The 25,934-nt window shown below is 45.3% G+C and overlaps 1 protein-coding gene across 2 annotated transcripts; it reads right to left on the reverse strand.

Moving 5' to 3' along the window:
• Positions 1-13,417: 13,417 nt before the first annotated feature.
• Positions 13,418-18,762, reverse strand: LOC100273073 (putative regulator of chromosome condensation (RCC1) family protein). 2 transcript variants are annotated; one of them, XM_008678570.3, is made up of 12 exons: positions 18,490-18,762; positions 18,237-18,381; positions 18,020-18,130; positions 17,876-17,936; positions 17,673-17,791; positions 17,143-17,228; positions 16,851-17,052; positions 16,391-16,444; positions 14,823-14,933; positions 14,632-14,688; positions 13,831-14,024; positions 13,418-13,759 (listed from the first exon to the last, which is right to left on the reverse strand). In XM_008678570.3, exons 1-11 carry the CDS (start codon positions 18,525-18,527, stop codon positions 13,839-13,841), a joined length of 1,170 nt encoding a protein of 389 aa, XP_008676792.1. In that variant the 5' UTR covers positions 18,528-18,762; the 3' UTR covers positions 13,418-13,759; positions 13,831-13,838. The 2 variants fall into 2 exon arrangements, with proteins under 2 accessions (XP_008676792.1, NP_001140994.1); NM_001147522.1 differs by having other exon boundaries at positions 13,419-13,759; positions 13,835-14,024; positions 18,490-18,639.
• Between the last annotated feature and the right edge of the window lie 7,172 nt (positions 18,763-25,934).

Here is a 25,934-nt window from a genome sequence, read left to right on the forward strand (position 1 = left end):
ATTTTTACCAGAAGCTATTCTAAGGGTATATAATTTTCCACAAAATTTTATGATTTTTGGACCTATGGTTTTATTTCTAAAATTCCTTTAAGTCTCCCAAGGATACTTTTAAATAACTAAAAATTTACTTGGTGCTGCAAAAAAATCTTACAACTAATTCTATCAGAGGCTACACAATTTTGTGGACTTTACACAATTGGTTTCACTATTTTATCATTTTTCTACATTTTCTAGTGTAATTTATTAGTTGGTAGGAAAAAGAAAAAGAAAAAGATTCAATAGTAGTGGACCAAAACCAACGGGCTCGACCCACGATCACTGAGGAAACGGCCCCCGCACTGGTCGCCCGCGCCCGTGTTACAGATTTGCGTGAAGGCCCCTAGGTATTCGATTAACCAGTAAAGAACCCCAGGTACTATTTACATGTCTCACTGACATATGCGCAAGACCCCTGGACTTTTGTTTCTTCATAGCTCTAGGTCCTCGACAGAGCCGCGTCGAACACATGACCGGACTCGTGGTTTCTCGACGACGACGAGCCTTCCATGAGGCAACAAGCACTCGAACACCAAGCGTGAGCCTACCTGAGCTTATGCCCTCACTTAATTGGACTGGTTCAACCCTAATTGACGCTTGTTCATGGCTTCGGCGACGCTACAACTCCGGTGAGCGTGTTCCGAACAACCAAACACGGTAGAGTTTAAATTGGAGCTAGGGTGAGTTTCACTAATTCACCAGAGGTCAGGTACACGTGTGAATTTGAACGGAGAGAGTGTGGGAAAGTGGGTCGACGGGAGCGCGCTCTCAGATGTGTTCTGCGGCGGCGAGGTCATGTTCTCGACGCTCTATCGCAGTAATATTCAATCGGTTGGGCCGATGAGCTATGTTAACATTCAAGGATGCTAAAACATGGCACGAAGGGGTATGAACGAACCTGGGAACAATTGGTCGCGGTCGGGTGCCTCACGGCGGCGTAAATGACCAAGATGGGGAAAACTGGAATTTGTGAGCTCTGGTGGGTAATTGGAAGTGAGAAAGGGTGCGCTAGGAGCGTAACCAGAAGGCGGAGCAGGGAGGGCCTTTAATTTATAGTAGCTACGTGAGTGTGTCGTGAATTTGGGATCAGATGATCTCACGGCCGGAAGGGGGTGAGTCACCGGAGCGCAACTGTCGTGGCGCTCGGTGAGGTAAGGCTCCAAACGGTAAATGGACTATCCACAACGACCTATTGCGACGTGGTAATGTCTCCAAGCACGTGGCATCCTCGCGGCGAGCGGCGGACGCCAACGATGACATCCCGGCCGGTGGCGAAGCAAGTGGTTATGGTGGCCAGCTCACAAGTTTATCCGTAGTCATGATCTTTTCACTTCCCCGGTAATATCCGCGTTGATCCATGCACGAATCTTCACGGCGAGCTCGAATCGCAGCGCTCGATCACCGGCGATGAGGTACACTGCACCTAGGATCTTCTTCAGTGCACTATACCATGGCGATGTTCATTCAGCGCGCCTGATAGAGCGATTTGAGAGTCATTTATCTTCGAATTTCATTCAACAAACTACCAAGCCGACTACAGAAAAGTTGTTGTCCATCATACCAGCTACAATTTTGTTATAGGGTTCTTGTTCATACCTCCACTCGATCAAGCACAATTCAGCTCTAAAGTTGATATGATGCCATTGTCAGCCTAACCTTCAGGCCAACATACAACTGATAACTCAACTTCCAGGCCATTTTACTCCAATTTTTGTACAACTATAGGGCTCACTCCCTTAATCAAACTTGGACTACTTTAATAGCTCTACAAATTTGCTGTAGTGACTGATGGCAAAATCCCCATAGATCAAGTGATACAGGGATCAAAAGTCAGCACAATATCAATGTTTTTCAGAGTTAAGCATTTGGGTGCCTTTGGAACCTTTTTGCAATTTACTCCAATTTGTTCCATAAAACATGGAAATCTCCAAATACAAAAGTTGCCTAGTTTTTGTAACTCTACCACTTTTATATATGCACTTTGGTCCAAAAGTGCATAGAAATTGGAGTCACCACATAAGGCACTAATTAGGGTTTCTAGGATCCTTATTAGGGTTTGAGTGTTCTATGGTTTTTGTGCCACTCAAACACTCTAAGTTTAGTCTCTTTTGAACACCTCCACTAATCTTTGAGTTCACACTCAATTTGCTATCTCACACACCCACATAACTCTATTCCTGGGGTAAGTACCGTAGCCTAGGGTTAAGGCTTAATTCAAGTCATCACATCACAACTTATTTTGAAGTTTTTATCTAGTGAATGCACTCTAGGTGTATTATACATAATGAAATGCCAGTGCAAATGATGTCTTGCCCAAGTTTTAGTCCTGGTAACACCAAGGGTGTTACAGCCATAGTAGTCCTTGTGGTTGCACTGTTTTTCCGGGGTGGTTCTTAATGTTTCAATTAAACAAATTGATCTTATCATGCATAATAATAAAAGCCAACAATAATAATAATGCATGATCATAGTTCATGTGTATCATTAATCCCAAAACTAGATAGAGCACTAGCAAGACTACCTAAAAATTAATAATCCATTTATAGGCAAGGTGTAGAGTAACAAGACTAGGTAACCGATTAGGTCCCATCAATTTAACCTAACAGTTCATGCATGGTGAGAACATTAAATTATTAGGTCAAGAATGTGATCAAGGTCACACTTGCCTTTTTGGTGCAACTCTAAATACTTCTCCAAGTTGGTGCAACCTCGCTTTTCTACCGCAACAATACATACATGTAGATAAAGAATAAATAAAAAATAGCATTACACCAAAAATAAAAACAAATCATGTAATAATATTCTACGCGTTGACATGAATCCGTAGGTTCGAAAACCACTAAGATCGTAGCTAAAATGTGAAAGTTATGAATTTTCTAAACTTCTATTCATTTTTATATTAATTTTATGCCTAAAATAAACTCCAGGGTTTAATATGCAAACACTTCATTAATTTGTATTTGTTTTACTTCAAATAAGGACTTCAAGTTGTTTTTAAATATATCCGGTGACTCTTTTGTAACTTTGTCTCGGCTGTTATAACCACGATCGCCTTCAATCGTTGATCTCTAGATCTGCGACACATATTTGATTAACCGAAGGGGTGTCCACGATCTAATCGTGATAATTTGTTTTCGTTCTAACGGCCCGTGTTTAATTACTACGCGATCTAATCCTATCCGTGGGTATTGGATCTTATGGTCAGGGGCTTTCCTCAACCCGACGATGCACAACACGCTGGTGCAAGCGCCTCGGACGGTGGCGCCCACGACACCACGGCGTAGCATCGCCGGAGCAAAGTCTCCCGGGCAAAACTAGCCACCAAACCAAACTCAGAGGGCTTCTACTCGTAGAGGAGAGTAATGCGAGCTCAGGGACTAGTGCCCACGTCCACGCACGGCTCTGCGGCGGATTTCAACATCGACGAGGAATCCCAATCGCTCCGACCACCAATAGCTCCCGACAAGACCATGAGAGCCTTCCAAAGGACTAGGTGAAGCTCCCTAGACACCGCCCAAGGCCCGATGTCCGTAATTTGAAACTTTCCCCGCGGCGGATCCCACCCTCTCTCTCTTCTCTCGGCGACAAGTTCTCGGCTCTCTCCTGGATCCACGGAGGCACAGAAGCATCGGCTCTCGGTGTGGGCTCTTGAACGCTTGGCTCTATGCACTACCGGAATCCGAGGCTTTGCCGAGTGTTGTATTTTTTGCCGAGTGCCTTTTGTCGGGCACTCGGCAAAGAAGGCTTTGCCGAGTGCCGCACTCGGTAAAGTTAGGCTCTCGGCACAGAGCCCCTTTACCGAGTTCTGAACACTCGGCAAAGACAAGTTTGCCGAGTGTCACACACTCGGCAAAGGGGCTCTCGGCAAAGGGCCGTCAACGGCCGTCCCAAAGCTGACGGCCGTCAGTCTTTGCCGAGAGCCAAAGTCTGGCACTCGGCAAAGAGTCTTCTTTGCCGAGTGTCTAAAAGCTAACACTCGGCAAAGCTTCCTTTGTCGAGTGTCATATTTAGATACTCGGCAAAGTATATTTTTATTTTTTTGATTTTGTCTCCCAAACTTTTTGTGGTATGTTCCTACACTATGTAGACCTACATGTATCATTTGTGGACAATTATAACATAGTTTCAATCGTTAGTAGATTTAGTTCGTTTATTTGAATTTCTTCGGAAAATTCAAATTTGAACTGCAGGTCACTCGAAACTTGGACAACCGTACATGCAAAAATGATATTCATGTTACTTAGCATAAGTTACGACCGATTGCAGGTGCGGACCGAAAACTTCGAGCAACATGCTCACTAAACATGGTCGTGAACTTGGCATCCACATGTTTAAAAATTGTATAAAACACAAACAAAGTCAGAAAATCATGAAACTTGTCCACGTGTCATGATATCATATGTACAGGCTGTGATAAAAATTTTAGAATGTTTGGAGAAAGTTGTGAGACACTATGTGTAGAAACCTAGAGGACTACACATGAAATCAAAGAGTTTCAATGTGGATCTCTTATGTTTCTACACATACTGTCTCACAACTTTCTCCAAACATTCTAAAATTTTTATCATAGCCTTTACATATGATATCATGACACGTGGACAAGTTTCATGATTTTCTGACTTTGTTTGTGTTTTATACAATTTTTAAACATGTGGATGCCAAGTTCACGGCCATGTTTAGTGAGCATGTTGCTCGAAGTTTTTGGTCCGCACCTGCAATCGGTCGTAACTTATGCTAAGTAACATGAATATCATTTTTGCATGTACGGTTGTCCAAGTTTCGAGTGACCTGCAGTTCAAATTTGAATTTTCCGAAGAAATTCAAATAAACGAACTAAATCTACTAACGATTGAAACTATGTTATAATTGTCCACAAATGATACATGTAGGTCTACATAGTGTAGGAACATACCACCAAAAGTTTGGGAGACAAAATCAAAAAATAAAAATATACTTTGCCGAGTGTCTAGAGATGACACTCGGCAAAGGTAGCTTTGTCGAGTGCTAGCTGTTAGACACTCGGCAAAGAGGTAGTAAGGAATCTTTGCCGAGTGCCGCAACGGGGGACACTCGGCAAAGAAATCTTTGCCGAGTGCCGCCGATCTGGCACTCGGCAAAGAATATTTTATAATTTTAAAAAAATCTTTGCCGAGTGCCAGATCGCTGGCACTCGGCAAAGAAGGAAAATAACTACCGACCGTTCTTCTTTCTCCTTTCTCTTCTCTCACGCGCTCTCTTCCTTTCTTCTCTGCCCGTGCCGCCGCACCGCCTTTGTGCCCGCCGCCGCGCCGTCTGCCGGCCGCCGCGGCCTCCCCACGCCGTCTGCCCGCCGTCGCGGCCTCTCCACGCCGGCCCCTTGCCGCGGCCGTGTGCCGTGCCCGCCGCGCCCTCCTCGGCCGTGCGTCGTGCCCTCCGCGGCCGTGCGCCGTCTGCCCGCCCCCTCCTCGCGGTCGTGCCCGCCGCACCCGCTCGCTCTTCGCGCCGCCGCCTCGCCGCCCGCCACCGAAGGTATAAATTATGCGTGTTTATATTATTTATATGCGTGTTTATATGGGTGTTCATGAATTTATGCATGTTTATATGTTGCGTGTTTATTAGTTAATAAACAATATTATTTATATGCATGTTTAACTGTTTTGGTCATTTGTTGATAATGAACTGGTATTAGTTAATAAACAATATTATTTACCATGATTTAATTTGAACAAACACATGTTTATATTAATGTAATCAAAGTAGACATGTTTATATTAATGTAATCAAAGTAGACACAATCACATTTTTAATGAGAAGGAGAATGAGGGTATTTGTGCGTAGGTTGAATGTCCTTATCATTTTATGCATGGATTTCCGGCCATCGTGCCATTGAATTATGCGTGGAAGACAGCCATCGTGCTGATACTTTTATTTGCAGGATTTCGAAACCTCCCCGTATAGGGGAGGTGCTGCCGAAATTTTCTATTGCTAGGCTTCTGTTAGGGGATGGAGGACCGTGAGTGGATGTACACGGGCCGTAGAGGAAGAAACGATGTCACCACTGAATGGATTAGAAAGACCGATGATTTCGTGGAACGGGCATATGGCGAAGCTGCTAAAGGAGCGAGTCTAGTCCCATGCCCGTGCAGCAAATGTGACAACCGGAAAAGAAAACCAAAGAAGGCCATGGTAGAACATATTTGGAAGAATGGATTTACGCCGGGCTATACTCGGTGGATATTTCATGGTGAAGCGCATCGTACGAGAGAGGAGGTGCTGAGACAACGTGTCGAGGATTATGACGCGGATGCGGGGGTAGCGGATATGTTGAACAACTATCAGGAGGCACAGTACACGGGAGGATGTATGGATGACGAGCCAGAGCCGACTGCAAAGGCGTTCTACGACATGTTCGACGCGGCACAGAAGCCCCTTCACGGCCAGACAAAGGTTTCTCAACTGGATGCCATTGGGCGTGTAATGGCGTTCAAGTCGCAGTACAGTATGAGTAGAGACGCATTCGATGGCTTGTTGACGGTTATTAGGAGTCTGCTTCCGGATGATCACGTTCTGCCAAAGAGCATGTACGAGGCACAGAAACTACTTCGTGCACTCAAGATGACGTATGAGCAGATTCATGCTTGTCCGAAGGGCTGCGTGCTATTTAGGAAAGAATACGCGGAGGCAAAGTACTGTCCCAAGTGTAATTCGTCTAGGTTTATGGAGGTAGACTCTGGTGATGGACAGAAGAGGCAGCTCGACATCCCCTTGACAATCCTACGACACCTTCCGTTCATACCGAGGATCTAGCGTCTGTACATGACAGAGGAATCCGCGAAACAGATGACATGGCACAAAAATGGAAAACGATACAATCCTGACAAGATGGTGCACGCATCAGATGGTGAAGCATGGAAACACTTTGATGACATTCACCGTGAGAAAGCCGAAGAGGCTCGTAATGTACGTGTTGCGTTGGCCACAGATGGGTTCAATCCCTATGGAATGAGCGCTGCCCCGTACACATGTTGGCCCGTGTTTGTTATCCCAATCAATCTCCCCCCTGGTGTGTGCTTTCAAAGGCAGAATATATTCGTGTCGTTGATAATTCCCGGACACCCGGGGAACAAAATGGGCGTGTACATGGAGCCTTTGATCGATGAATTGGTACGTGCCTGGGAGGAAGGGGTATGGACGTTTGACCGAGCTACGAAGACAAACTTCAGAATGCATGTTTGGTACCAGTACTCCATGCATGACTTACCGGCCTATGGGCTATTCTGTGCCTGGTGTGTTCACGGTAAGTTCCCATGCCCAGTTTGCAAGGAAGCTCTCAGGTTCATTTGGTTGAAAAAGGGTGGCAAATATTCGTCCTTCGATAAACATCGACAATTTCTTCCTGCTGACCATCCATTCCGCCTAGACATCAAGAACTTTACGAAAGGTGTCGTAGTGACAGACCGCCCACCTGCAGCGATGACTGGTGCCGAAATTCGTCAACAGATAGATGGGCTCGTGGCCAATACAGAAGGTGGTTTTGTGGGATATGGTGAGCAGCATATGTGGACACATAAGTCTGGCTTGACTCGGCTCCCCTATTATGACGACCTGCTCCTTCCACACAACATTGACGTGATGCACACTGAAAAGAATGTTGCCGAGGCACTGTGGGCAACAATTATGGACATTCCTGATAAGTCAAAGGATAATGTGAAGGCAAGAGTGGATCTGGCAGCGTTATGTGATAGACCAAAACTAGAGATGAAGCCACCAAGTGGCGGAAAGACGTGGAGAAGGCCTAAGGCCGATTTCGTCCTAAGCAGGGCCCAGAGGAAGGAAGTACTTCAGTGGATCAAGATGTTGATGTTCCCTGATGGTTATGCATCTAACCTGAGTAGGGGGGGTGAACTTATCTACTATGCGAGTCTTAGGGATGAAGAGTTATGACTTCCACATATGGATTGAACGGATTCTTCCTGCGATGGTTCGAGGCTATGTCCCGGAGCATGTCTGGCTAGCGCTTTCAGAGTTGAGCTATTTCTTTCGTCAGCTTTGTGCAAAAGAGTTGTCTCGGACCGTTATTGCAGACTTGGAAAGATTGGCCCCCGTGTTACTGTGTAAGCTTGAGAAGATATTTCCACCCGGCTTTTTCAATCCAATGCAGCATTTGATTCTTCATCTCCCCTATGAGGCACGAATGGGGGGCCCCGTGCAGGGACGTTGGTGCTATCCAATCGAGAGATGTCTAAAGACTATTCGAAAGAAATGTAGAAATAAATGCAAAATCGAGGCTTCCATTGCAGAGGCATACATTCTAGAGGAGGTCTCAAACTTCACAACAACTTATTATGGTGACAAACTGCCGAGCGTGCATAATTCACCCCCTCGTTACAATGATGGCGACAATGAATCGAACCTTAGCATATTTCGAGGCCAACTCGGAAGCGCAAGTGGCTCGACCACCAAGGCCCTGACACATGAAGAGTGGCGGCATATCATGCTATACGTATTGACCAACCTTGAAGAGGTGACGCCATACATGGAACAATTTCTTCATGAATTCTGGCGTCGATCAAGGGATCCCACTCCACAGGAATATGATGCTCTTCTTAGAAAGGGTGCGAGAAATGGGTTGCCCGATTTCATTTCCTGGTTCAAACGTAAGGTACGTGCTTAGTTTGTAAAAGAGATACGTCTTTGAACTCAATTTAGCGTCTTTTAACTTGCGAATACTTGCAGGGCCAAAGAGATCCGTCTATGAGTGCCGAGTTGAGACAAGTAGCCAACGGCTTTGCTTATAGGGTCAAGAAATATTCTGGGTATGACGTCAATGGATACCGTTTTCGCACAACACACTACGACAAAAGTCGGCCCAATCGGAAAACAACGTGTTCTGGAGTCTTTACGCCGGGCCTTGACAATGTCGATTATTTTGGACGAATCGAAGAAATATACAAGCTCAATTTTTATGGTTCCAAACCTCTTACTCCAGTGATATTCAAATGTCATTGGTTTGACCCTCAAGTGACGAGACGGACACATTCTAATCTTGGGATAGTCAAAATTCGACAAGATTCCACCTTAGCAGGAGACGATGTCTATATCGTGGCCCAACAGGCCACACAAGTGTATTATCTCCCATATGCGTGTCAAACGAGAGAACATCTTAAGGGTTGGGATGTTGTGTATAAGGTATCGCCGCACGGGAGGTTACCTGTTCCTAACGATGAAGATTACAACTTAGACCCGGACACATATGATGGAGAGTTATTCCAAGAAGATGGGCTAGAAGGGCGATTTGAGATAGACTTAACTGAAGCTATCGGAATGGACGTAGATATTGAAATGGTTGTTGATGAGGAGGAGGATGAGGTGCAAAATGATAATGACTTAGTAATCCTTGAAGGCAATGATGAGGTTGCGTCTTCCGATGGTGTTGAGATTGAAATGCTTGATAGTGATGATGAGAGTTATGATCCGGCTAACCCCGACACATATGAAGATTATTTTTAATCGATGTAATGCTATATGACTTTTTATTTCGCACCTGTTTTTAAATACATCTTTTTATATGTGCTTATTTGTTTACTCTTAATTGCAGGTTGTTGGACAAATATGGTGGGCGGTTTCCTGAGGAGGAGGAGGGGGAGGAGGAGTAGGACGGCGGACGATGCAGAGCAGGCAGCGCAGCAGCACGAGGCAGAGCAGGCAGCACAGCAGCAGGCGGCGCCTCAGGACGACGACGACCAGCAGCAGGACGACGATGACCAGCAGCAGGACGCCTCAGGTTCAGGCGGCTCTAGTTCGAGGAGCATCTACCTGCGAGGCCCCGCGAGTCTCCCGCCGCGTCCCATACTTCGGGACAGACGGCCGTTGATTCGGCCGGAATTGGAGAGGTATGTAACTTTATGTTGTTCATTCTTGTTCATATTATGTGTTCAAAATCATAATATAAACTAATACTTTTTATTTATCACTTGGACAGGTCTTGGACGGTTTTGGATTATGCTGGGGGTCATCGTCGCCCCCCAACAACATCCTTGGCCTGCTATGCAGGGAACACTTCCCTGGACTTGTGGAGTACGCCGGAGTGACGGGCCCAGCCTTCACCTTCGACCACTACGCCGTCGCCCCCGATGCAGTAGACCGGGACGGCAGGGAATTCAATAACAAGGCGGAGCGGGTGAAGCAAGAGCTGTGGGTAAGTCTTAGTATAATGTAAAATATGTTGCATTCGTTGCAAATTCTTGAAATAATGTATGGATACATCGTTTTTGTATGCAGGATTTCTTCAGATGCGATGCTGGATACGAGGCTAGGGCGGATGTGGTGGCCACCACGAGCTGTAAGAAGCTCGTTGTGGACATGCACTATGAGGCCCGCATCCAGGCCATCATCACCTACCACGACTCCGTCCTTGGGGAGAAGGTGACCAAACCTCAAGCCCGAACCATGTCGTTGACCAGGGAGCAGTACCTGCAGGTAAAGTCATGCATGTTTGGTACCAGTACTCAATGCACGAATTTTATTTTATCTTCTGATATGCACTTTATGTGTTTACTTTGCAGGTGATTCCACATTGGTGTGCTGCACATCCTCTGTGCTGGGAGCAGATGGTGGATAGGTGGTGTTCGGCTGAGTGGGACGAGGCACACACAGCTAGCCGGGAATGGCGTTTGATGATGCAAGGCCCCTCCCACCACCAAGGCAGCCGGAGCCTGGGCCAATATGCCGAAGCATGGGTACGCCACCTTTTTTATTTAGATATATAGCACTAAGTTAGATATTATTTCTAACTATCTCGTTGGTTTTCGTTGCAGTCGGCGTCACATGGTGGCAGGCCTTGTTCCACCTTCTCGGCCTATGCTATGGCCCATAAGGGTAAGGCGACGTCCGACGTCACCTACAACCCGGATGACGGGCCCGAGGCCTACACCAACCCCGCCGTCTACAGCCGCCTCCATGACTACACCGCTATGGCGCAGGAGGTCCATGGCCCAGACTATGATCCGAGCACCGAGCCGATCGACCCCGATGTGCTCATGAGGGTCGGAGGAGGCAAGAGACATGGGCGGTACTGGATTTCCGACGGGGCAATCGACTCGTCCTCCACTCCCACTCTGTCTCAGGTGAGAGCAAGGAGCACGGGCTCGAGTCCAGCCATTCGACCTCGGCACGACAGCTCACAGCATCGCATACAGCAACTCGAGGTTAGTGCTTCTGTAACTCGTCCTTCCTTGAGTTATATACCTAGTCTTTGAGTTACTATAACGTTGGCTTGTAATATTACAGACCCAACTAGAAGAAGAGAGGAGGGAACGTCACGAGATGGAAGCGAGGATGATGGCGGAGCGGGAGGCAGAGCGCCGGGCAGATCATCAGAGGATGGCGGAGATGTTCCAGTACATGCAGAGCCTTGGCGCCGCACAGGGCATCGCTCCACCACCTCCATTGTTCCCTCCAGTTGACCCTGCTCTCTTCCACACTCCTGTGAGTATCAAAATTGTAGTTAGATGTTTGTAATGCATCTGGTATAACACATGCAATCTCTTCTCTGTGCAGGGCCAATCTGGAGCGGCATCCAACAACCCTCCGGAAGGGTTCAGCCCAACGCAGCCCCGGTCAAACCGCCCACCTCCATGAGTGTTGTGTTTTCATTGTTTTAGACTTCAGAACTTATGTATAATACTTATGTCTGTGTTTGATACTTATGTGAGACCTTGCGACGTTTGAGACTTATGTTTGTGTTTGATACTTGTGTTGAACACTTATGTTTGTGATGGATATTTATGTTTGTGGTGACGGTTTTATGTTTGTGTTGGCTATTTATGTCTGTGATGATATCTGTGATGTATATATGTGATATATATGTGATATCTTCTGTTTGTGTGGATGGAATACAAAAAACAAATAAAAAAGGTATATACTGGTCACTTTGCCGAGTGTCAGGGTCATAACACTCGGCAAAGAGCACAGATCTGGGCACCGGCTTAGGTTCTTTGCCGAGTGTTATGTCGCTGGCACTCGGCAAAGAGGTCGGCTTTGCCGAGTGCCGCACAGAACACTCGGCAAAGAGCCTGACATGGGGACCCTCTCTGGCGGGCTCTTTGCCGAGTGTCTCAACTGGCACTCGGCAAAGAATAAGGCTTTGCCGAGTGCTGCCAGGAAGACACTCGGCAAAGATATCTTCGTTGCCGAGTGTCGCCATTGACACTCGGCAAAGCCGCCGTCTCCGTCACCCGTCGCCGTAACGGTCGCTTTTCTTTGCCGAGTGCCCCCTGGCACTCGGCAAACATCTTTGCCGAGTGCCCGAGAAAAAGTACTCGGCAAAGAAGTCTTTGCCGATGCACTATTTGCCGAGCCTTTTTTTGCCAAGTGTTACACTCGGCAAAGCCTTTGCCGAGTGTTTTTAAGGCTTCGCCGAGTGCTTCAGGCACTCGGCGAAGCGATTGATTCCGGTAGTGATGGGACGAGGTGATGCCCTCGCTCGCATAAATACACAAGGCAGGATAAGTTTGTTACGGTTTTTACAGATCGTATCCCGCCTAGATACGGTTTGCTACAGTGAAGGAAAAGAGATGGCAGGCGGGCCCCACATGCAGTGTCTCCGCGGCTGTCCGGGCAGGTTTCGGTTGCGAGCAGAAGGTTGGGGACAACTCCGACCATCAGCGACCTAGAGAAAAAGAAAAAACCTAAGGAAGGAATGGGTCGGCTTGGGAGGGCAATTCGGCCCAGGCAAGACGAAAAAGAACAAGGGGCGTTTTGGGCCGAGAGGAAGGTAAGGCCCACATAGGTTTCCTCTTTTCTTTTATCTTTTCAGTTTTCTTATTTTCTTTCCTTTTTAGATTTTTAGATTGCAATTCAAATTAGGTTTTGAATTTCAAACTTATTTAAAATGCACAATCAAGGAAAACTCAACATGAATGCATACTTATAAATTTATTTATTTATTGTTCTATTTAAGAAAATGCTTTTAAATATGCAGTTTATACACCCAAAAATATATGTTTTAAGAAAAATATTTTCTAGTGTATAAAATCCTTTAGAGAATACCTATATATATTTCAGCAAAAGTGTAAAAACATACAGGGATCCTTTTATTAAATCTTTATTAGGAAACATTTATTTTAGGAGATATAATTTCAAAGCTAATAAAATCTTTATTAAAAGGCGCTTTTAGTTCAAATCCTTTGATGAACTTTTCTTATCACAAAATATGATTTTGGGTGCTACTGGATCCAACCCTAATAGCCTATATCTATCATTATCAGTCTTAGCTATCGTAATTCTTCAATACATAGCCTTAAGCGTCAGCCTACGACAACATCAGTGCCACATTAGTTCTTTATACTCTTATTTAAAATGAAACGTGACGTTTTATTGAAATAAAATTCACCTAAGTATATAAGTAAACAAATAAAAAAGTATATAGTTCATGAATATAAATACACAGTATGTAATTTATAAATCATAAATAAAATTTACATAACTCATAAAACATAAAAAATACATAATACCAAAAAGTAAAAAAGTTACATAATTCATAAATACCTTTTCAGATTACTTAGACTTTTTTAAAAAAAACTTATGAATTTATTGGACATCAACTAATTAAAAGACGACACATGGCAATGGCAGTCGGTACTGAACTACTTCTGGTAAGTACCGACCGCGGCGGCCGGCAGCGCCATCGACTGCAGCCCCACCTACGCCCGTTGGCACCGGCCTTGTGCTTATTCCACAAACGCTACAATTTTATAGCAGGCTTGTCAGCCTCAGATTTGCATGCAGATCAGGACTCAGGAAGTCGAGCACTACCTACGTGATCAATCAGTGGCCTCTGTCCACTCCGCAATAGCGAGGGTGTGCCGCCCGCCACAAGCCACGTATTTCGCCTGCCACCGACCGTCGCGGCTGCTGCTGAGCGGCGGCAGGTTGATGGGCAATTCCATGGGGTGGCCCGTCGTCACCTTCCTGCCGTAGCCTAGACGGCCATGGTCGCCCCTCCCGTACTGCCAACAGAAAAGGGACTCGCCATTGATATGCGCGGCAAAACTTGATAGAACTATGTGCAATGCGAAAACGTGGTACACATAAATAATGTCTGAACTGGGGTTAGTGAAACCTGGGTAAAATACATACAGTTGACATCAGTAATTCTTAGAACGTAAATTGACATTTCTTGAGTCCGCACATGCACCGTGTGGTTCAAAAAGCATATCAACAACAACTTTGCAAATTTTCAAAATCTTCAAGTATTTCATATGAAAGAAAATAGAAAACACATCCTTGTCTCAACTATGGGCATGTTTTCTCCCTCAGGAAGAATGTTCTATAGCTTGGCTACTGACTACAAAATCGATAATATAGTTTATCATGCCCACATGGGTTCAGACATTCTTCGGTTCGCTCCAGTTAAAATTGCTTTGATGGATTTTAGGTTTTTGCATTAAATTTTCTATTGGCAGTATTCTACAGCAAAGGCCGTAAAATGGTCAAGTGGCCAGGATCTTCATTTTATACGTCGAGCTCTGAGCGAGAAAAGATAATGGTCTGAGCGAGAAAAGATAATGGCAAGGCATATCGTATGATTGTAAGAAGTAGAAGACAACTACTTACAGAAAACATTCGGCCATCTCGAGCTAGCGCAACTGAATGTGTTCCTCCACATGATACCTGCAAACATGGAAAATGAGCTCTGCTGCTCAGCTTGGCTAAGTAAAATGTTCAACCGCTTCAGGGCCATAGGAAAGGCTTGAAAACTGTTCAACTGAAGCCAACAAGATCCCAGTACTATCAAGGTCTATTACCTGAACAATATCCTCTCCAGCTAGAAGCTCAACCTTTAGGGGCACCATGTGACTACTCTTATCATCTCCAAATCCAAGCCTCCCGTGCTCTCCTCTCCCCCAAGCATACACCTAGAGAGACCAAACAGCAACAAAGCATTTTAGTCCTAAGAAAGTTGCTGCAGGTTAAGAGAATAAAAAAAACAAAATATTTGTGGTCAAGTAGAAAATGTTGAGTACCAAAAAAGAAGATTTACAATGCATCGAGATTGGATCAAGTCAATTCGTGCAACCCATGGGACCTGCTCAGGCTCAGCTGTGCTTTTGAAGAAGCTGCAGCAGTTGCTGCTGCTTATTTTCTACGAAGAATAGTATATTTAGGCGTATATTTAGGCAGGAAGCAGGCTTGCTGCAGCAACAGCCACAACGATGCTGCAGCAAGCAGTTTCGATCAGTCTGACATATACATAACAGAGGAACCTAAGTGATATCTGCTTTGCCGAGCACAGCACATATGTATGTCACATGATCCATCTGTCTAAATAAACAACCACAAGCCCTGAGTATCATCTATGTAAGGAAAACTCTGGAGACAATCCTAGTTAATTTCATATCTCAACATATACCCTTACTATGCTCCCCCATCACTGTCTACCCTCTTCCCTAAGACTCTCCAGCAACACTCGCTATACGCTCCTGTACTCTAAATATAGCGCACGATAAGCTTCTGGACGCCTCCAGCAACGGCCGGTATAACATCCGCTAAAATTTACAGGGCGTCCTTGGTCCTTCAAATGTGGCGGACGCTACTGGCTTCTGTAAAGGCCGCTTCACTCTCCCAAGTGCTGCTGGTTCTGGCAAGCGTCCTCTCTCTTCCCGTCTTTTCATGAATAGTTATTTATTTGCTAAGCGATAATGACGAGTAGGCTCTATGGTAAATAGGAAAAAACAATTTGTTACATGGAATCTGTTAACACTGTAGCTATAGAGGACGAAATCTTTTAAAAGGTGCTGTAAAGGATAGGGAATATTACTTTATAAGATGAAATTTAGAGGACATTACTGGAGACAGCCTAATATGCAATAAAATACCTAGCCTGCAGTGCCTTACGTTTCTCCTCTTGTCATTTATTGTGATCAGTGGCAGTCTTACTAGTTAAAATACATGTTTCCATGACATTACATTCGTTTTTAGAAAATCCAGAATAAGGTACAGATGGATCTGAATTAATGGAACTCAAGCCAAACTGAGACTAACTTTTTTTGGGGAACTCCTGGCCCTGCATTCAGTTCAGATGAGCTCAACATGGGCAACACACCCCTCTATGTTACTTCCATGGTATGTAATATGTACATTTTCGGTGCTCTCTAATCTAGACATCTAATAGCATGCCCTGAATAAATAGCAAGCAAGTGAATTTATCTGCAGCCCAACATAACATGACAACAGTTTTCATGAAGTTAGTTTCAAAAGCATATAAGAATAGCCTATCCCTCAATATATTTGTGTTATCTGGTGGCTTGGCTGGATAAAACAGCATATAATAAGATAGTAACCCTGAATTCAAGAATCAAGATAACGGAAATACCTCTCCATCTATAGTTAGTGCAGTTGAATGCCAGCCTCCAGCAGCAATGTCAACCTGCAAATGTAAGATGTTGGAGTATATGCAACAAGTGAGAAATCAGGAAAGCAATGTGCAGATGAATTATCGATTTATGCACATGCAGAGGTGTCCTGAAGGCTGAAATAAAGATTCAGGGTGCCATTCTTTGCATAAGCAATAACAACATTCAAACATAGCGTTCCTGCTTCCTAGTTTGCAATGATTATAACTGGAAGTCCTGAAAAGGTGAAGCTTGTTAGCTGAGTGGAAGCTAAACCAATGAGACATCTACCTTGGAGAAAAACAACTAAAAGCGTGGATTTTTTTATCTTGGTTTGCCGTCCTTACATAAGCTCACTGGGCAATGGCTTGAGAAACTCACTGATGACAAACTAATTTGAAAATGTATCAGAAAATAAAATAAATTAAAATAAAAATGTACCAGTGAGAGATCAGATAGCCCTTCGACACGTATCGGTTGTGATCTTGGTTGGGTATCTCCAGTCCCCAGCTGACCATACTCATTATTACCCCATGCCCACAAAATTACATCCTCCGTTAGTGCCAAATTATGGAATGCACCTACAGCAATGACCCTCACTTTCTCAAGGCCTTGCACACGTACAGGTGTAGATATTTGCTTGCTGAAAGAAGGCCATGGTCAACAACCGAACAAGGAGAAAATACAAGAGCAAACAAAAAATAAATAATGTTTTCAGCATAAGGCACCATACATATCACCCGGAGGCCATGGCTGTCCCCATGTCCAGACGTGACCTTCTTGAGTCAAAACTACTGAATGTGTCCCTCCAGCGGCTACCTAGAATTATCAAACTAATAAGCACGCTAAAAGCTAACCAACCGAAATCATGAGTGCGTACACAAAAGTTGCAGCATCGTTTGCGACCGGAATAATTCATTTGAGCCATAAGACACTAAAATGCTCCAGTTACGCCATACTCCCTAAGTAACAAAATAGTATTCGTTTTTTCTCTTGATTTGTATGTCTATATTCAACTAGATGATGATGATGAATTTTATTTTGGGACAGAGTATAAATTATCCCATATGTGGTTTTGCCATGAGACTACTTATTTGGCAACAAAGCATATGCAAAGCAAAGTCATGAAGTTGCTGGGTTGACGGGGTCGAGAGGAACGGAGTCGCGGGTGGAGGGTCGATATTTGGAAAAAGTATTATTCGGGACGATGTTCCTGTGTAACACCAACCCATGATTCGGGACAATGAATCCAATTCCACTCACTTGCCGGACTTTGAGCTTGAGCGCGCACCGCTGCGGGATCGGGATGTCCCTCCTGAGCGCCCTCGTCCCGTCCTCCTTCCTCTCAGGCTCCTCACCACACTGCCCGTACTCGTTTCCACCTGCACAATCCACGTACATTGCATCAAAGCAACTAGAAATCAGTCACGGGAAATCTCGGTGAAGCGGGTGCCCCGTGCCCGTACCCCAGGCGTAGGCGCGCCCCTTGTCGTCAACTGCGAGGCAATGCCACCCGCCAATCGCCGCCTGAATGAACCAAAGGCAGAGCTTGTTCCGTCAGCAGCACACGAGACGCGAGCCTCGCAGGTAAAGCGGGAACTGAGGCGCACCTGGACGATCTTGAAACCCGCGAGAGCGTCGACGGGGCCCGGGGAGCTCTCCGTCTTGGTCTCCGGCGGGTGCCCGAGCGTGCCGCGTTGGTTCCATCCCCATGTGAACAGCTGCGCACGGCAAGGAACCCCAACCCAAGCAACCGGGTCAGCTCAGAAGCTCGACACGAAATGAACAAGCACGAACAACGAGCAGCGGTCCGGGAAGGGGACGCACGCGGCCGTCGTCGCAGATGGCGAGGGAGTTGCGGCTGCCGGCGACGACGGCGGTGACGGCGTAGGGCCCCAGCGCCTCAACGAAGTGGGGCCAGTCCTTCTCCTCGTTCCCGCCCATGCCCAGCTGCCCGTCCTCCCCGGAACCCCTGCACGAAACGAGAACGAGAGCAATCAGCGGCCACCGCGTCGCGGGGTGAAACGGAGTTCCCCTCGCCGCGCCCCGCGCGAGAGAGGACGACGGAGAGTGAGCGCACCACGCGAGGACCGCGGTGGCGCGGAGCGGGGTCGCCATGCCGGCGGTGGCAGTGGCGGCGTCGGTGTCGGCGGGAGCGAAGGGAACGCGGGGCGGCACTGGGGCAGCAAGCAGCCGACGCACGGGGTGCCGCCGTGGAGGTGGGTTTCCGTGCGCCGCGCAGGACAAGCGCCGCGTGCGTGGCTTTTGCGGCCGTGATTTGGGCTCTTCTGCCGCGGCCGTGTCTTCTGCAGTTCTGCTGCAGGGCTTTCTGGGCGTGTGTCCGGTCCGGTCCAGTCCAGTACGGCTTGACCTGCGGTCGTGGGGGTCTTGTGCTCTCTCGGTGGCTCGGTGCAACAGTTTTTTTAAACCTTTTTCTGTGGCATCCTGAGGTGGATTCCACCGTTCCACCCACAAGGCCACAAGCCCACAACTCGATGAGTCACGCAAGTGCGAGCTCCGCATTAGTGACCACAAATCGATGACTTAGTGCGAGCTTGTCAGCCGTCCTGCTGCGGGCTGCCGGTAGTGCAAGTGCAAAGTAGAATGACAACTCCATTATGATGGATCAAATTCACTAATTCAGCACTATTTTTTCTGACAGTATATTTTCTAGTGATGGAAAAAGTCATGGATTCATACCCCGACATCAATCGAAAAACATTCAACGAAAGACAAAAATAAGAAACGTCTAATATCATTAGCCAATACAAAATCTAAAAGACCATCCATAGGAAGCGAAGAATTGCATTATACCCTGTTTGGATGTAGATATTGGAGCACCGAATTAGGAATTGAAATCAGCTTTTCTAGAATTCTATTGTTTGGTTATGCACATAATTGAGATTTGGAATCAAATACCCAATCCCCTGGAATTGGACTACAACTAGAGACCCCCTCTCCTAATACAGAGCATTACTCCTCTGTATTGAATGGAATTAGACCACACAATTCCAAACTCCAATTCAGTGACATCCAAACATTAGTATTGGAATTACAACTCATTTCAATAGCATGGCTGATTTGTAATTGAACCCAATTCAATTCCACACCCTCCAATATCGACATCTAAACGGAACATTACTCTAATCTAGCTATCTAGGAATGGAAATTTGATCATGGATTCAAATATCCATAGGATCCAATGGAAACGAGCATGGATACATGTTTCGAAGCATGGGTCAGATTCGTACCAGATCCAAAGTCGAGCGGACACGGATTAGAATATTACCTTCCACCCACGGATTACCTGTTGCATATCCGAAATCAGCATATAGTTTATTTATTTTTGTTTTGCTCATATTACACAACAAAGAGCAAACCCTAACTCCGTGAACTCCTAATTTCCCACTTATGGTCACCCCTTCTAGCCTTGCTGGTTTCTTGAACTACGTCATGTGTCCCCTTCCAAGTCCTACGGGGCCGCAACACCTGTACCGTTCGCACCTGGCAGACGTCTACCCCTTCTAATCTCTAGTGCCCCTAGCCACAACCCGCACCTCATACGCTCGTGGTTGTCCCTTCTTGCCTACACCTCAAGACTACGCCAACCGCTCGCGCCAACTGCTCTTGGTTATTCAGTCCACACTATCGTCGCCCCTTCGTGTCCCTCAATCCGACACCAGTCGCCCGCCCAACTGCTCTCGGATCTTTAGTCCACACTGCCGGTGAGCCTCACTGTCGCTTCCCCAGTGGTCCCCAGCGCTCCACCCCTTCTAGTCCGACGCGTCTTCCATGTTGTCGTGTTGAGAATATTGATTGTTAAAAGACATGTGTATTTATATAATTTTTTTATTAAGTTTTTAATTGTGTGTTCAGGTAAAATTGGGAAGAATTTTGATTGATTATGCTATTGAGTTGTTGAAAATGATTGTCTCTGTCATATCCGACATATATACAAAACCTGTCCAAAACCTAATGAGCACGTACATGGATATGAATTTACCCGCAGGTATGGTTGTGGATAGATATTTGTTGCAACCACGGGTATGGCTGTGAGTGGATATTTGCAATATCCGATCAAAATTCGATCCGTGAACATCCCTACTCTAATCTCTACATGTTGAAAATCGAAATCAACTGATTTTTATAGTCATCGGTTCTGAAAGGGAAATGGCCTCAACATTTCCTATAATCGATTTTGGTGTTTGACGACCATCACAAACCTTATGGACTAACCAGTTTGCCTAGTTGGTCATTTCTCAGGTGCATAAGTTCATCTACAACTATTCTAAGTCGACTATCTAGAATACCGTAGATTATTCCAGATAGGAGAAGCTTTTTGGAAAAACACCTATGGGCGGACCGTCCGGGCCCTTGCGGCGGACCGTCCGCGACATAAGGGTGAGCCTTGGATAGGAACAATGCAAAAACACAAGTTAACACTATGGACCGTCCGATGGAAAAGTGAGCACCGTCCAAGACCAAGCGTGGACCGTCCGACCTCAGGCGCGGACCGTCTGGTCGTTGAAAAACCAAAAAAAACCCGAAGGTGATGGGTTCAGTAAAATTCATTTTAGCGTCCTCGCGGACTGTCCGGGGTGCACGGCCTGACCGTCCACGACTGCTTTATCAGACACCTGACTACGCAATAAATGCTCTATAGTCGTTGATATAGCCGTTACTGCTGACCGTTGCGATTTCAGCCGTTGATGTGCAGGGGCGGACTGTCCGGACCAGGGGCTTAGACCGTCCGCGGTTGTCAGAAAAGGAGCAACGACTGGAAAGTGGTTAGAGGCTATAAATACAACCCCAACCACCTCCATTCACCATATCCAAGCACTCTACTCATTCACACTCAATACAAGAGCTAGCAATCCATTCCAAGACACATTCAAAGCTTCCAAACTCTCGAAGTCCCACAATTAATACAAGTGATCACTAGTTCTTAGTGACTTGAGAGAGTGTGATCTGCGTGTTAATTGTCGCTCTTGTTGCTTGGTTTTTGTAATCGTGCTTTCTTCTTCACCTTCTAAACCTTCCAAGTGTTTTGTAAAGCAAGCGAGATACACCTAAGTGTTTGGTGAACCTTGCGGGGTCTTAGTGACCCAAGTGATTAAGAAGAAGCACTCGACCGGTCTGTGTGACCAATTGAGAAGTGAAAGGGTTGGAATAGACCCGGTCTTTATGGCCTCCTCAACGAGGACTAGGTTCTTTGGAACCAAACCTCGATAAACAAACTGTCGTGTTCATTTGTGTTGATCTCCATTCGATTTGTGTTTCCCCTCTCCTCTCTCTAAAAGTTCCCTTGCTCATATTGATTTGAGTTGGCTCCCAAAGTTATCCGCATTGATTGAGCAACTCCTAGCAAGGAGAACTATCTTCCGCACTCGGAATTATTTCTAACACTAATCCCGGACATAGTATGTGTTCAAAATTTATAATTTTCAGGTTTCGCCTATTCACCCCTGAAAGCATCTAGGCCCCTGGTTGGTTTTAGTGATTAATGACAACGTAATATTATATGTGACTAACGTGTGTTTTGCAGAGACAAATGGTAAGTTAGGTCGCATGACAGGTAGAAGTACTACAACGGTGAAAACAATCCCGGAGATAAGAACTCGAAGCGACGGCTAAAACGACGGAACAAAAGGTGAAGGTCTACGGAGTCCGAGTGTCAAGGAGATGTGGACACTCGCGATTTAGTTAGGTCTTTTATTCTCTTTTAGCCGTACTATAAAGAGGGGTTGTCGATGAGTAGTTTGACCAAGAGAGTTCTAGTGTAGTGTTGGTGCACAATCACACTCATATACAGTGCTAGGTGTCACTCTAGAACTCACACACAAGTTAGAGCAAAAACCGATTTGAAAATCAGCTGAAAAACAAGACTTAGTGTTTCTGGCTTAGGGGCACCGGACTGTCCGGTGTGCACCGGACTGTCCGGTGCACCCTCTGCCAGGTGGGGCCAGGCTGGTCCACGGCAGTGTTTTTCCCTTCGCAGAAACCCGAGAGCGCAGCCTTCGGAGATGAATTTTAGTGGCACACCGGACACCGCACCGGACTGTCCGGTGTGCACCGGACAGTGGACTGTTCACTGTCCGGTGCGCCATGAGTCCAACGGCTCCCTGTCAGAACTAGCCGTTGGAAGTGACCGTTGGCGCACCGGTGGCGCACCGGACTGTCCGGTGCGCCATCACGCAGTAAATTGCTTGTAACGGCTAGTTGGTGGGTGAGGGCTATTTATACCCCCTCCACCCACCATATTCAATGTCTTGCACTCCACATTTATTCCAGCACATTGGTAGAGCATTGCAAGCACCAAAAGCCTAGTGAGGAGATTAGAGAATCATAATCCGCGCTTGTTCCTCATTAGCGCTAGTGAGAGCCACCTAGAGCACACACCACTTGCATTAGGCTTCTCTTGGTCAAGCGAAAGTCTATGGCTTGTTACTCTTGGTGATCGGCATCACCTAGACGGCTTGGTGGCGTTGGGAGCTCAGTGATCACCCTGAAGATCTTGTTGGTGACCCGACTCAAGTTTGTAAGCGGTCTCGAGGGATCCACCGCGCCGGAGTGGCAAAGGATCATCTCGTAGTGAGCACTTGGTTCTTGCGAGGACCAAGGGGGAGCGATACCCTTGCGCGGGTGCTCCAACGAGGACTAGTGGAGAGTGCCGACTCTTCGATACCTCGGGAAAAATTGGAGGAGTCTTCTAAACTTTGCTTTACATTCCGCACTTAATTCAAGCTCTTTACTTTGTGTATTTGTTTAGCAAGTATTTGAAGCATTGTCTTAGCTTTGTTACTTTTCTAGTATTATTTTCTTAGTGCTAGTTGTTGGGGTGAAGTTGGGCTCTTGTTTAGCTCTTGCTTAGGTTTTAATTAGTGTTGATTTTTAGAAAAGCCCAATTCACCCCCCCCCCTCTTGGGCATCGTGATCCTTTCAATTGGTATCAAAGCCTTGTTGCTCATAGATTAGCTTAACCGCTAGAGTTACGATGTCCGGTGGGGATGGACCTCCTCCCGTTTTTGATGGTGACGATTTTCCTTATTGGAAAATTCGTATGGAAGCATACTTAGAGGCTATAGACATTGGTGTCTATAAAGCCGCCACACAAGGGTTCCCCGAACCTAGAGATCCCACAAATCTTGTAGGTGATGAGTTCAATTATGAGAAATGGAATGCTAAGGCCAAAAACACCCTTTTTAGAGGCCTTTGCAAAGATGTGTTCAATAGAGTAAGGAATCATAAAAATGCTCATGATTTGTGGATGGACATTTGTGCTCTACATGAAGGAACTAGAAGTGAACGTGAGGAAAGATATCACATAGCCATGCGAAAGTTAAATTCCTTTGAAATGCTTACTAATGAAAATGCAAATGCTATGTACTCACGACTTAATATTCTTGTAGAGGAAGTCAATGGATTGGGGCTTACTCAAATCTCACAACCGGATGTTGTGAGGAAGATTCTCAGTGTCCTCCCAATAGACAAATATGGACACATTGTCACTGTGCTGCATCAAATGGATCTTTCAGTTACCACACCTACACAAATTTTGGGAAAGATCAATGCCCATGAAATGTACATGCACATCAACGACAAAGAAGAATCATCTTCCAAAAGAAAGGATTTGGCTCTCAAAGCAAATCATGAAAGAAAAGGAAAAGCAAAAATACAAGTTGAGGAAGAATCCTCAAGTGATGATGACCTTGATGCAAACATTGCCTTGATGGTAAGGAAGACCACCAAGATGTTGAATAAGCTAAATAGAGAAGGCATCAAATTTGATTCAAGAAAGAAGAAGTTCTTTTCCAACAAAAGAAAGCCCATTTCTGAGATGGACTGCTACAACTGTGGTGAGCTGGGTCATCTTGCTCATCAATGCAACAAGCCCAAGAAGAACAAGTTCAAGGGCAAGAAAGAAGATGACAGCGATGATGAAAAGAAGGAAAAGAAATTCTTCAAGAGGAAGGATGGAAAGCAAAAGAGGTTTCACAAGAAGAAGAATGGAAAGGCATATATTGTTGGCGACTGGCTCACCGACATCGAATCATCAAGTGGGTCTTCTTCAAGTGAAGAAGAGAATGATGAAAAAGTTGCTGCCATCGCCGGGGACTTCTCTTCACCACCACCATCGCCATCATCCACTTCTCACCTATGCCTCATGGCTAGAGGTGAACGGAAGGTACAAAATGATATTAATATTGATGATGATAGTGATAGTGATAGTGATGAAGAATTTGCTTCACCTTCATATGATGAGTTAGCTGACTTACTTAAAGAATATACTCAAATCATTAGAAAGTCAAAAGCTAAATGTGATAGGTTGAAAAATGAAAATGAATCTTTAAATGCCAAGTATGACATAGTTATAAAGGCTAGTGATGAAATAAAAGAAGAAAATAAAACTATGTCATCAACTGTAAATGAGCTCACAAACTCCCTAAAAGATGCTAAGGAAAAATATGACAAATTAAATGAAGCTAATAGGGAGTTGCAAAATAGACTAGTGAAGATCAAGGGAGACTATACTCAAGTTAAATTTGATCATGACAATCTTCTTGTTGAAAATGAACTTTTATCTTGCAAAACACATGAGGCTATTAACCCTGTTGTTAAGCTTGATGTAGCAACCTCATGTGATGATTTGATTCAAGAAGAGCAAACTAGTCTACATGCTGAATTGACTGAAAAAGTTGAAGTCCTGACTTTAGACAACCAAAAATTGAAGAATTACTTGACTGATGCAACCACTAGAGGAAAAGTTGCTATTGAGAACAATGATTTCAACAATGAGTTGGCAGTGGATAATCAAAGGCTTAAGAATGAGGTCAAGAAACTAAAAAGTGAAAATGAACATCTTGCAACAAGTGTGCAAAAGTTCAACAAGGGTCAATACCTCCAAAATGAGCTGCTTATGAACACTGTTATGAAAAATAACAAGAGTGGTATTGGATACAATGCTTTTGTGCAAAAGAAAGCTATCACTCAATACAAGCCAAAGCAGACTCACAAGCCTATCAAATGCTTTGAGTGTGGAAATGAAGGTCATTTTGCCCACAACTGCAAAGCTAAACCACCAACTCCCTTGCCTAAGCACTCAAGACCATTTGCTTTCAATGCTCACTATGTTCTAAGAAAGGTTGCAAATGGAAAGATTAAGGTTACATTCCTAGGTCCACCAAATAAGAGTAGACCTAGACAAATCTGGGTGGCAAAGTCCTTAATTGAGAGAGTCACTGGTCCTATGCAATATAGGGCCCTCAAAACTCAAGCTTGAATTGTCTGTGAATGTAGGTGAACTACAAGACCGGTGGGAGCCATTGGGTTATTGACAGTGGATGCACACAACGTATGACAGGCAACCCACGGATGTTCACCTCACTAGATGAGAATGTTGATGGTCAAGACAAAATCACATTTGGAGACAACTCAAAAGGAAAAGTGCAAGGACTTGGCAAGGTGGCAATCTCAAATGATTTATCAATATCAAATGTTCTCTTAGTTGCACCTTTGAGCTTCAAT

The sequence above is a fragment of the Zea mays genome, chromosome 4 (assembly GCF_902167145.1).
Source record: "Zea mays cultivar B73 chromosome 4, Zm-B73-REFERENCE-NAM-5.0, whole genome shotgun sequence".
Lineage (NCBI taxonomy): Eukaryota > Viridiplantae > Streptophyta > Magnoliopsida > Poales > Poaceae > Zea > Zea mays.

Excerpts from the sequence above, each read along its gene's own strand:
- LOC100273073 (XM_008678570.3), bottom strand. The coding sequence starts at position 18,527 with ATGGCGACCCCGCTCCGCGCCACCGCGGTCCTCGCGTG. Across the intron at positions 17,229-17,672 it reads TCAAGCTCAAAGTCCGGCAA|GTAGCCGCTGGAGGGACACA; the intron begins GTGAGTGGAATT and ends TGATAATTCTAG. Across the intron at positions 17,053-17,142 it reads CCATGGCCTCCGGGTGATAT|CAAGCAAATATCTACACCTG; the intron begins GTATGGTGCCTT and ends GCCTTCTTTCAG.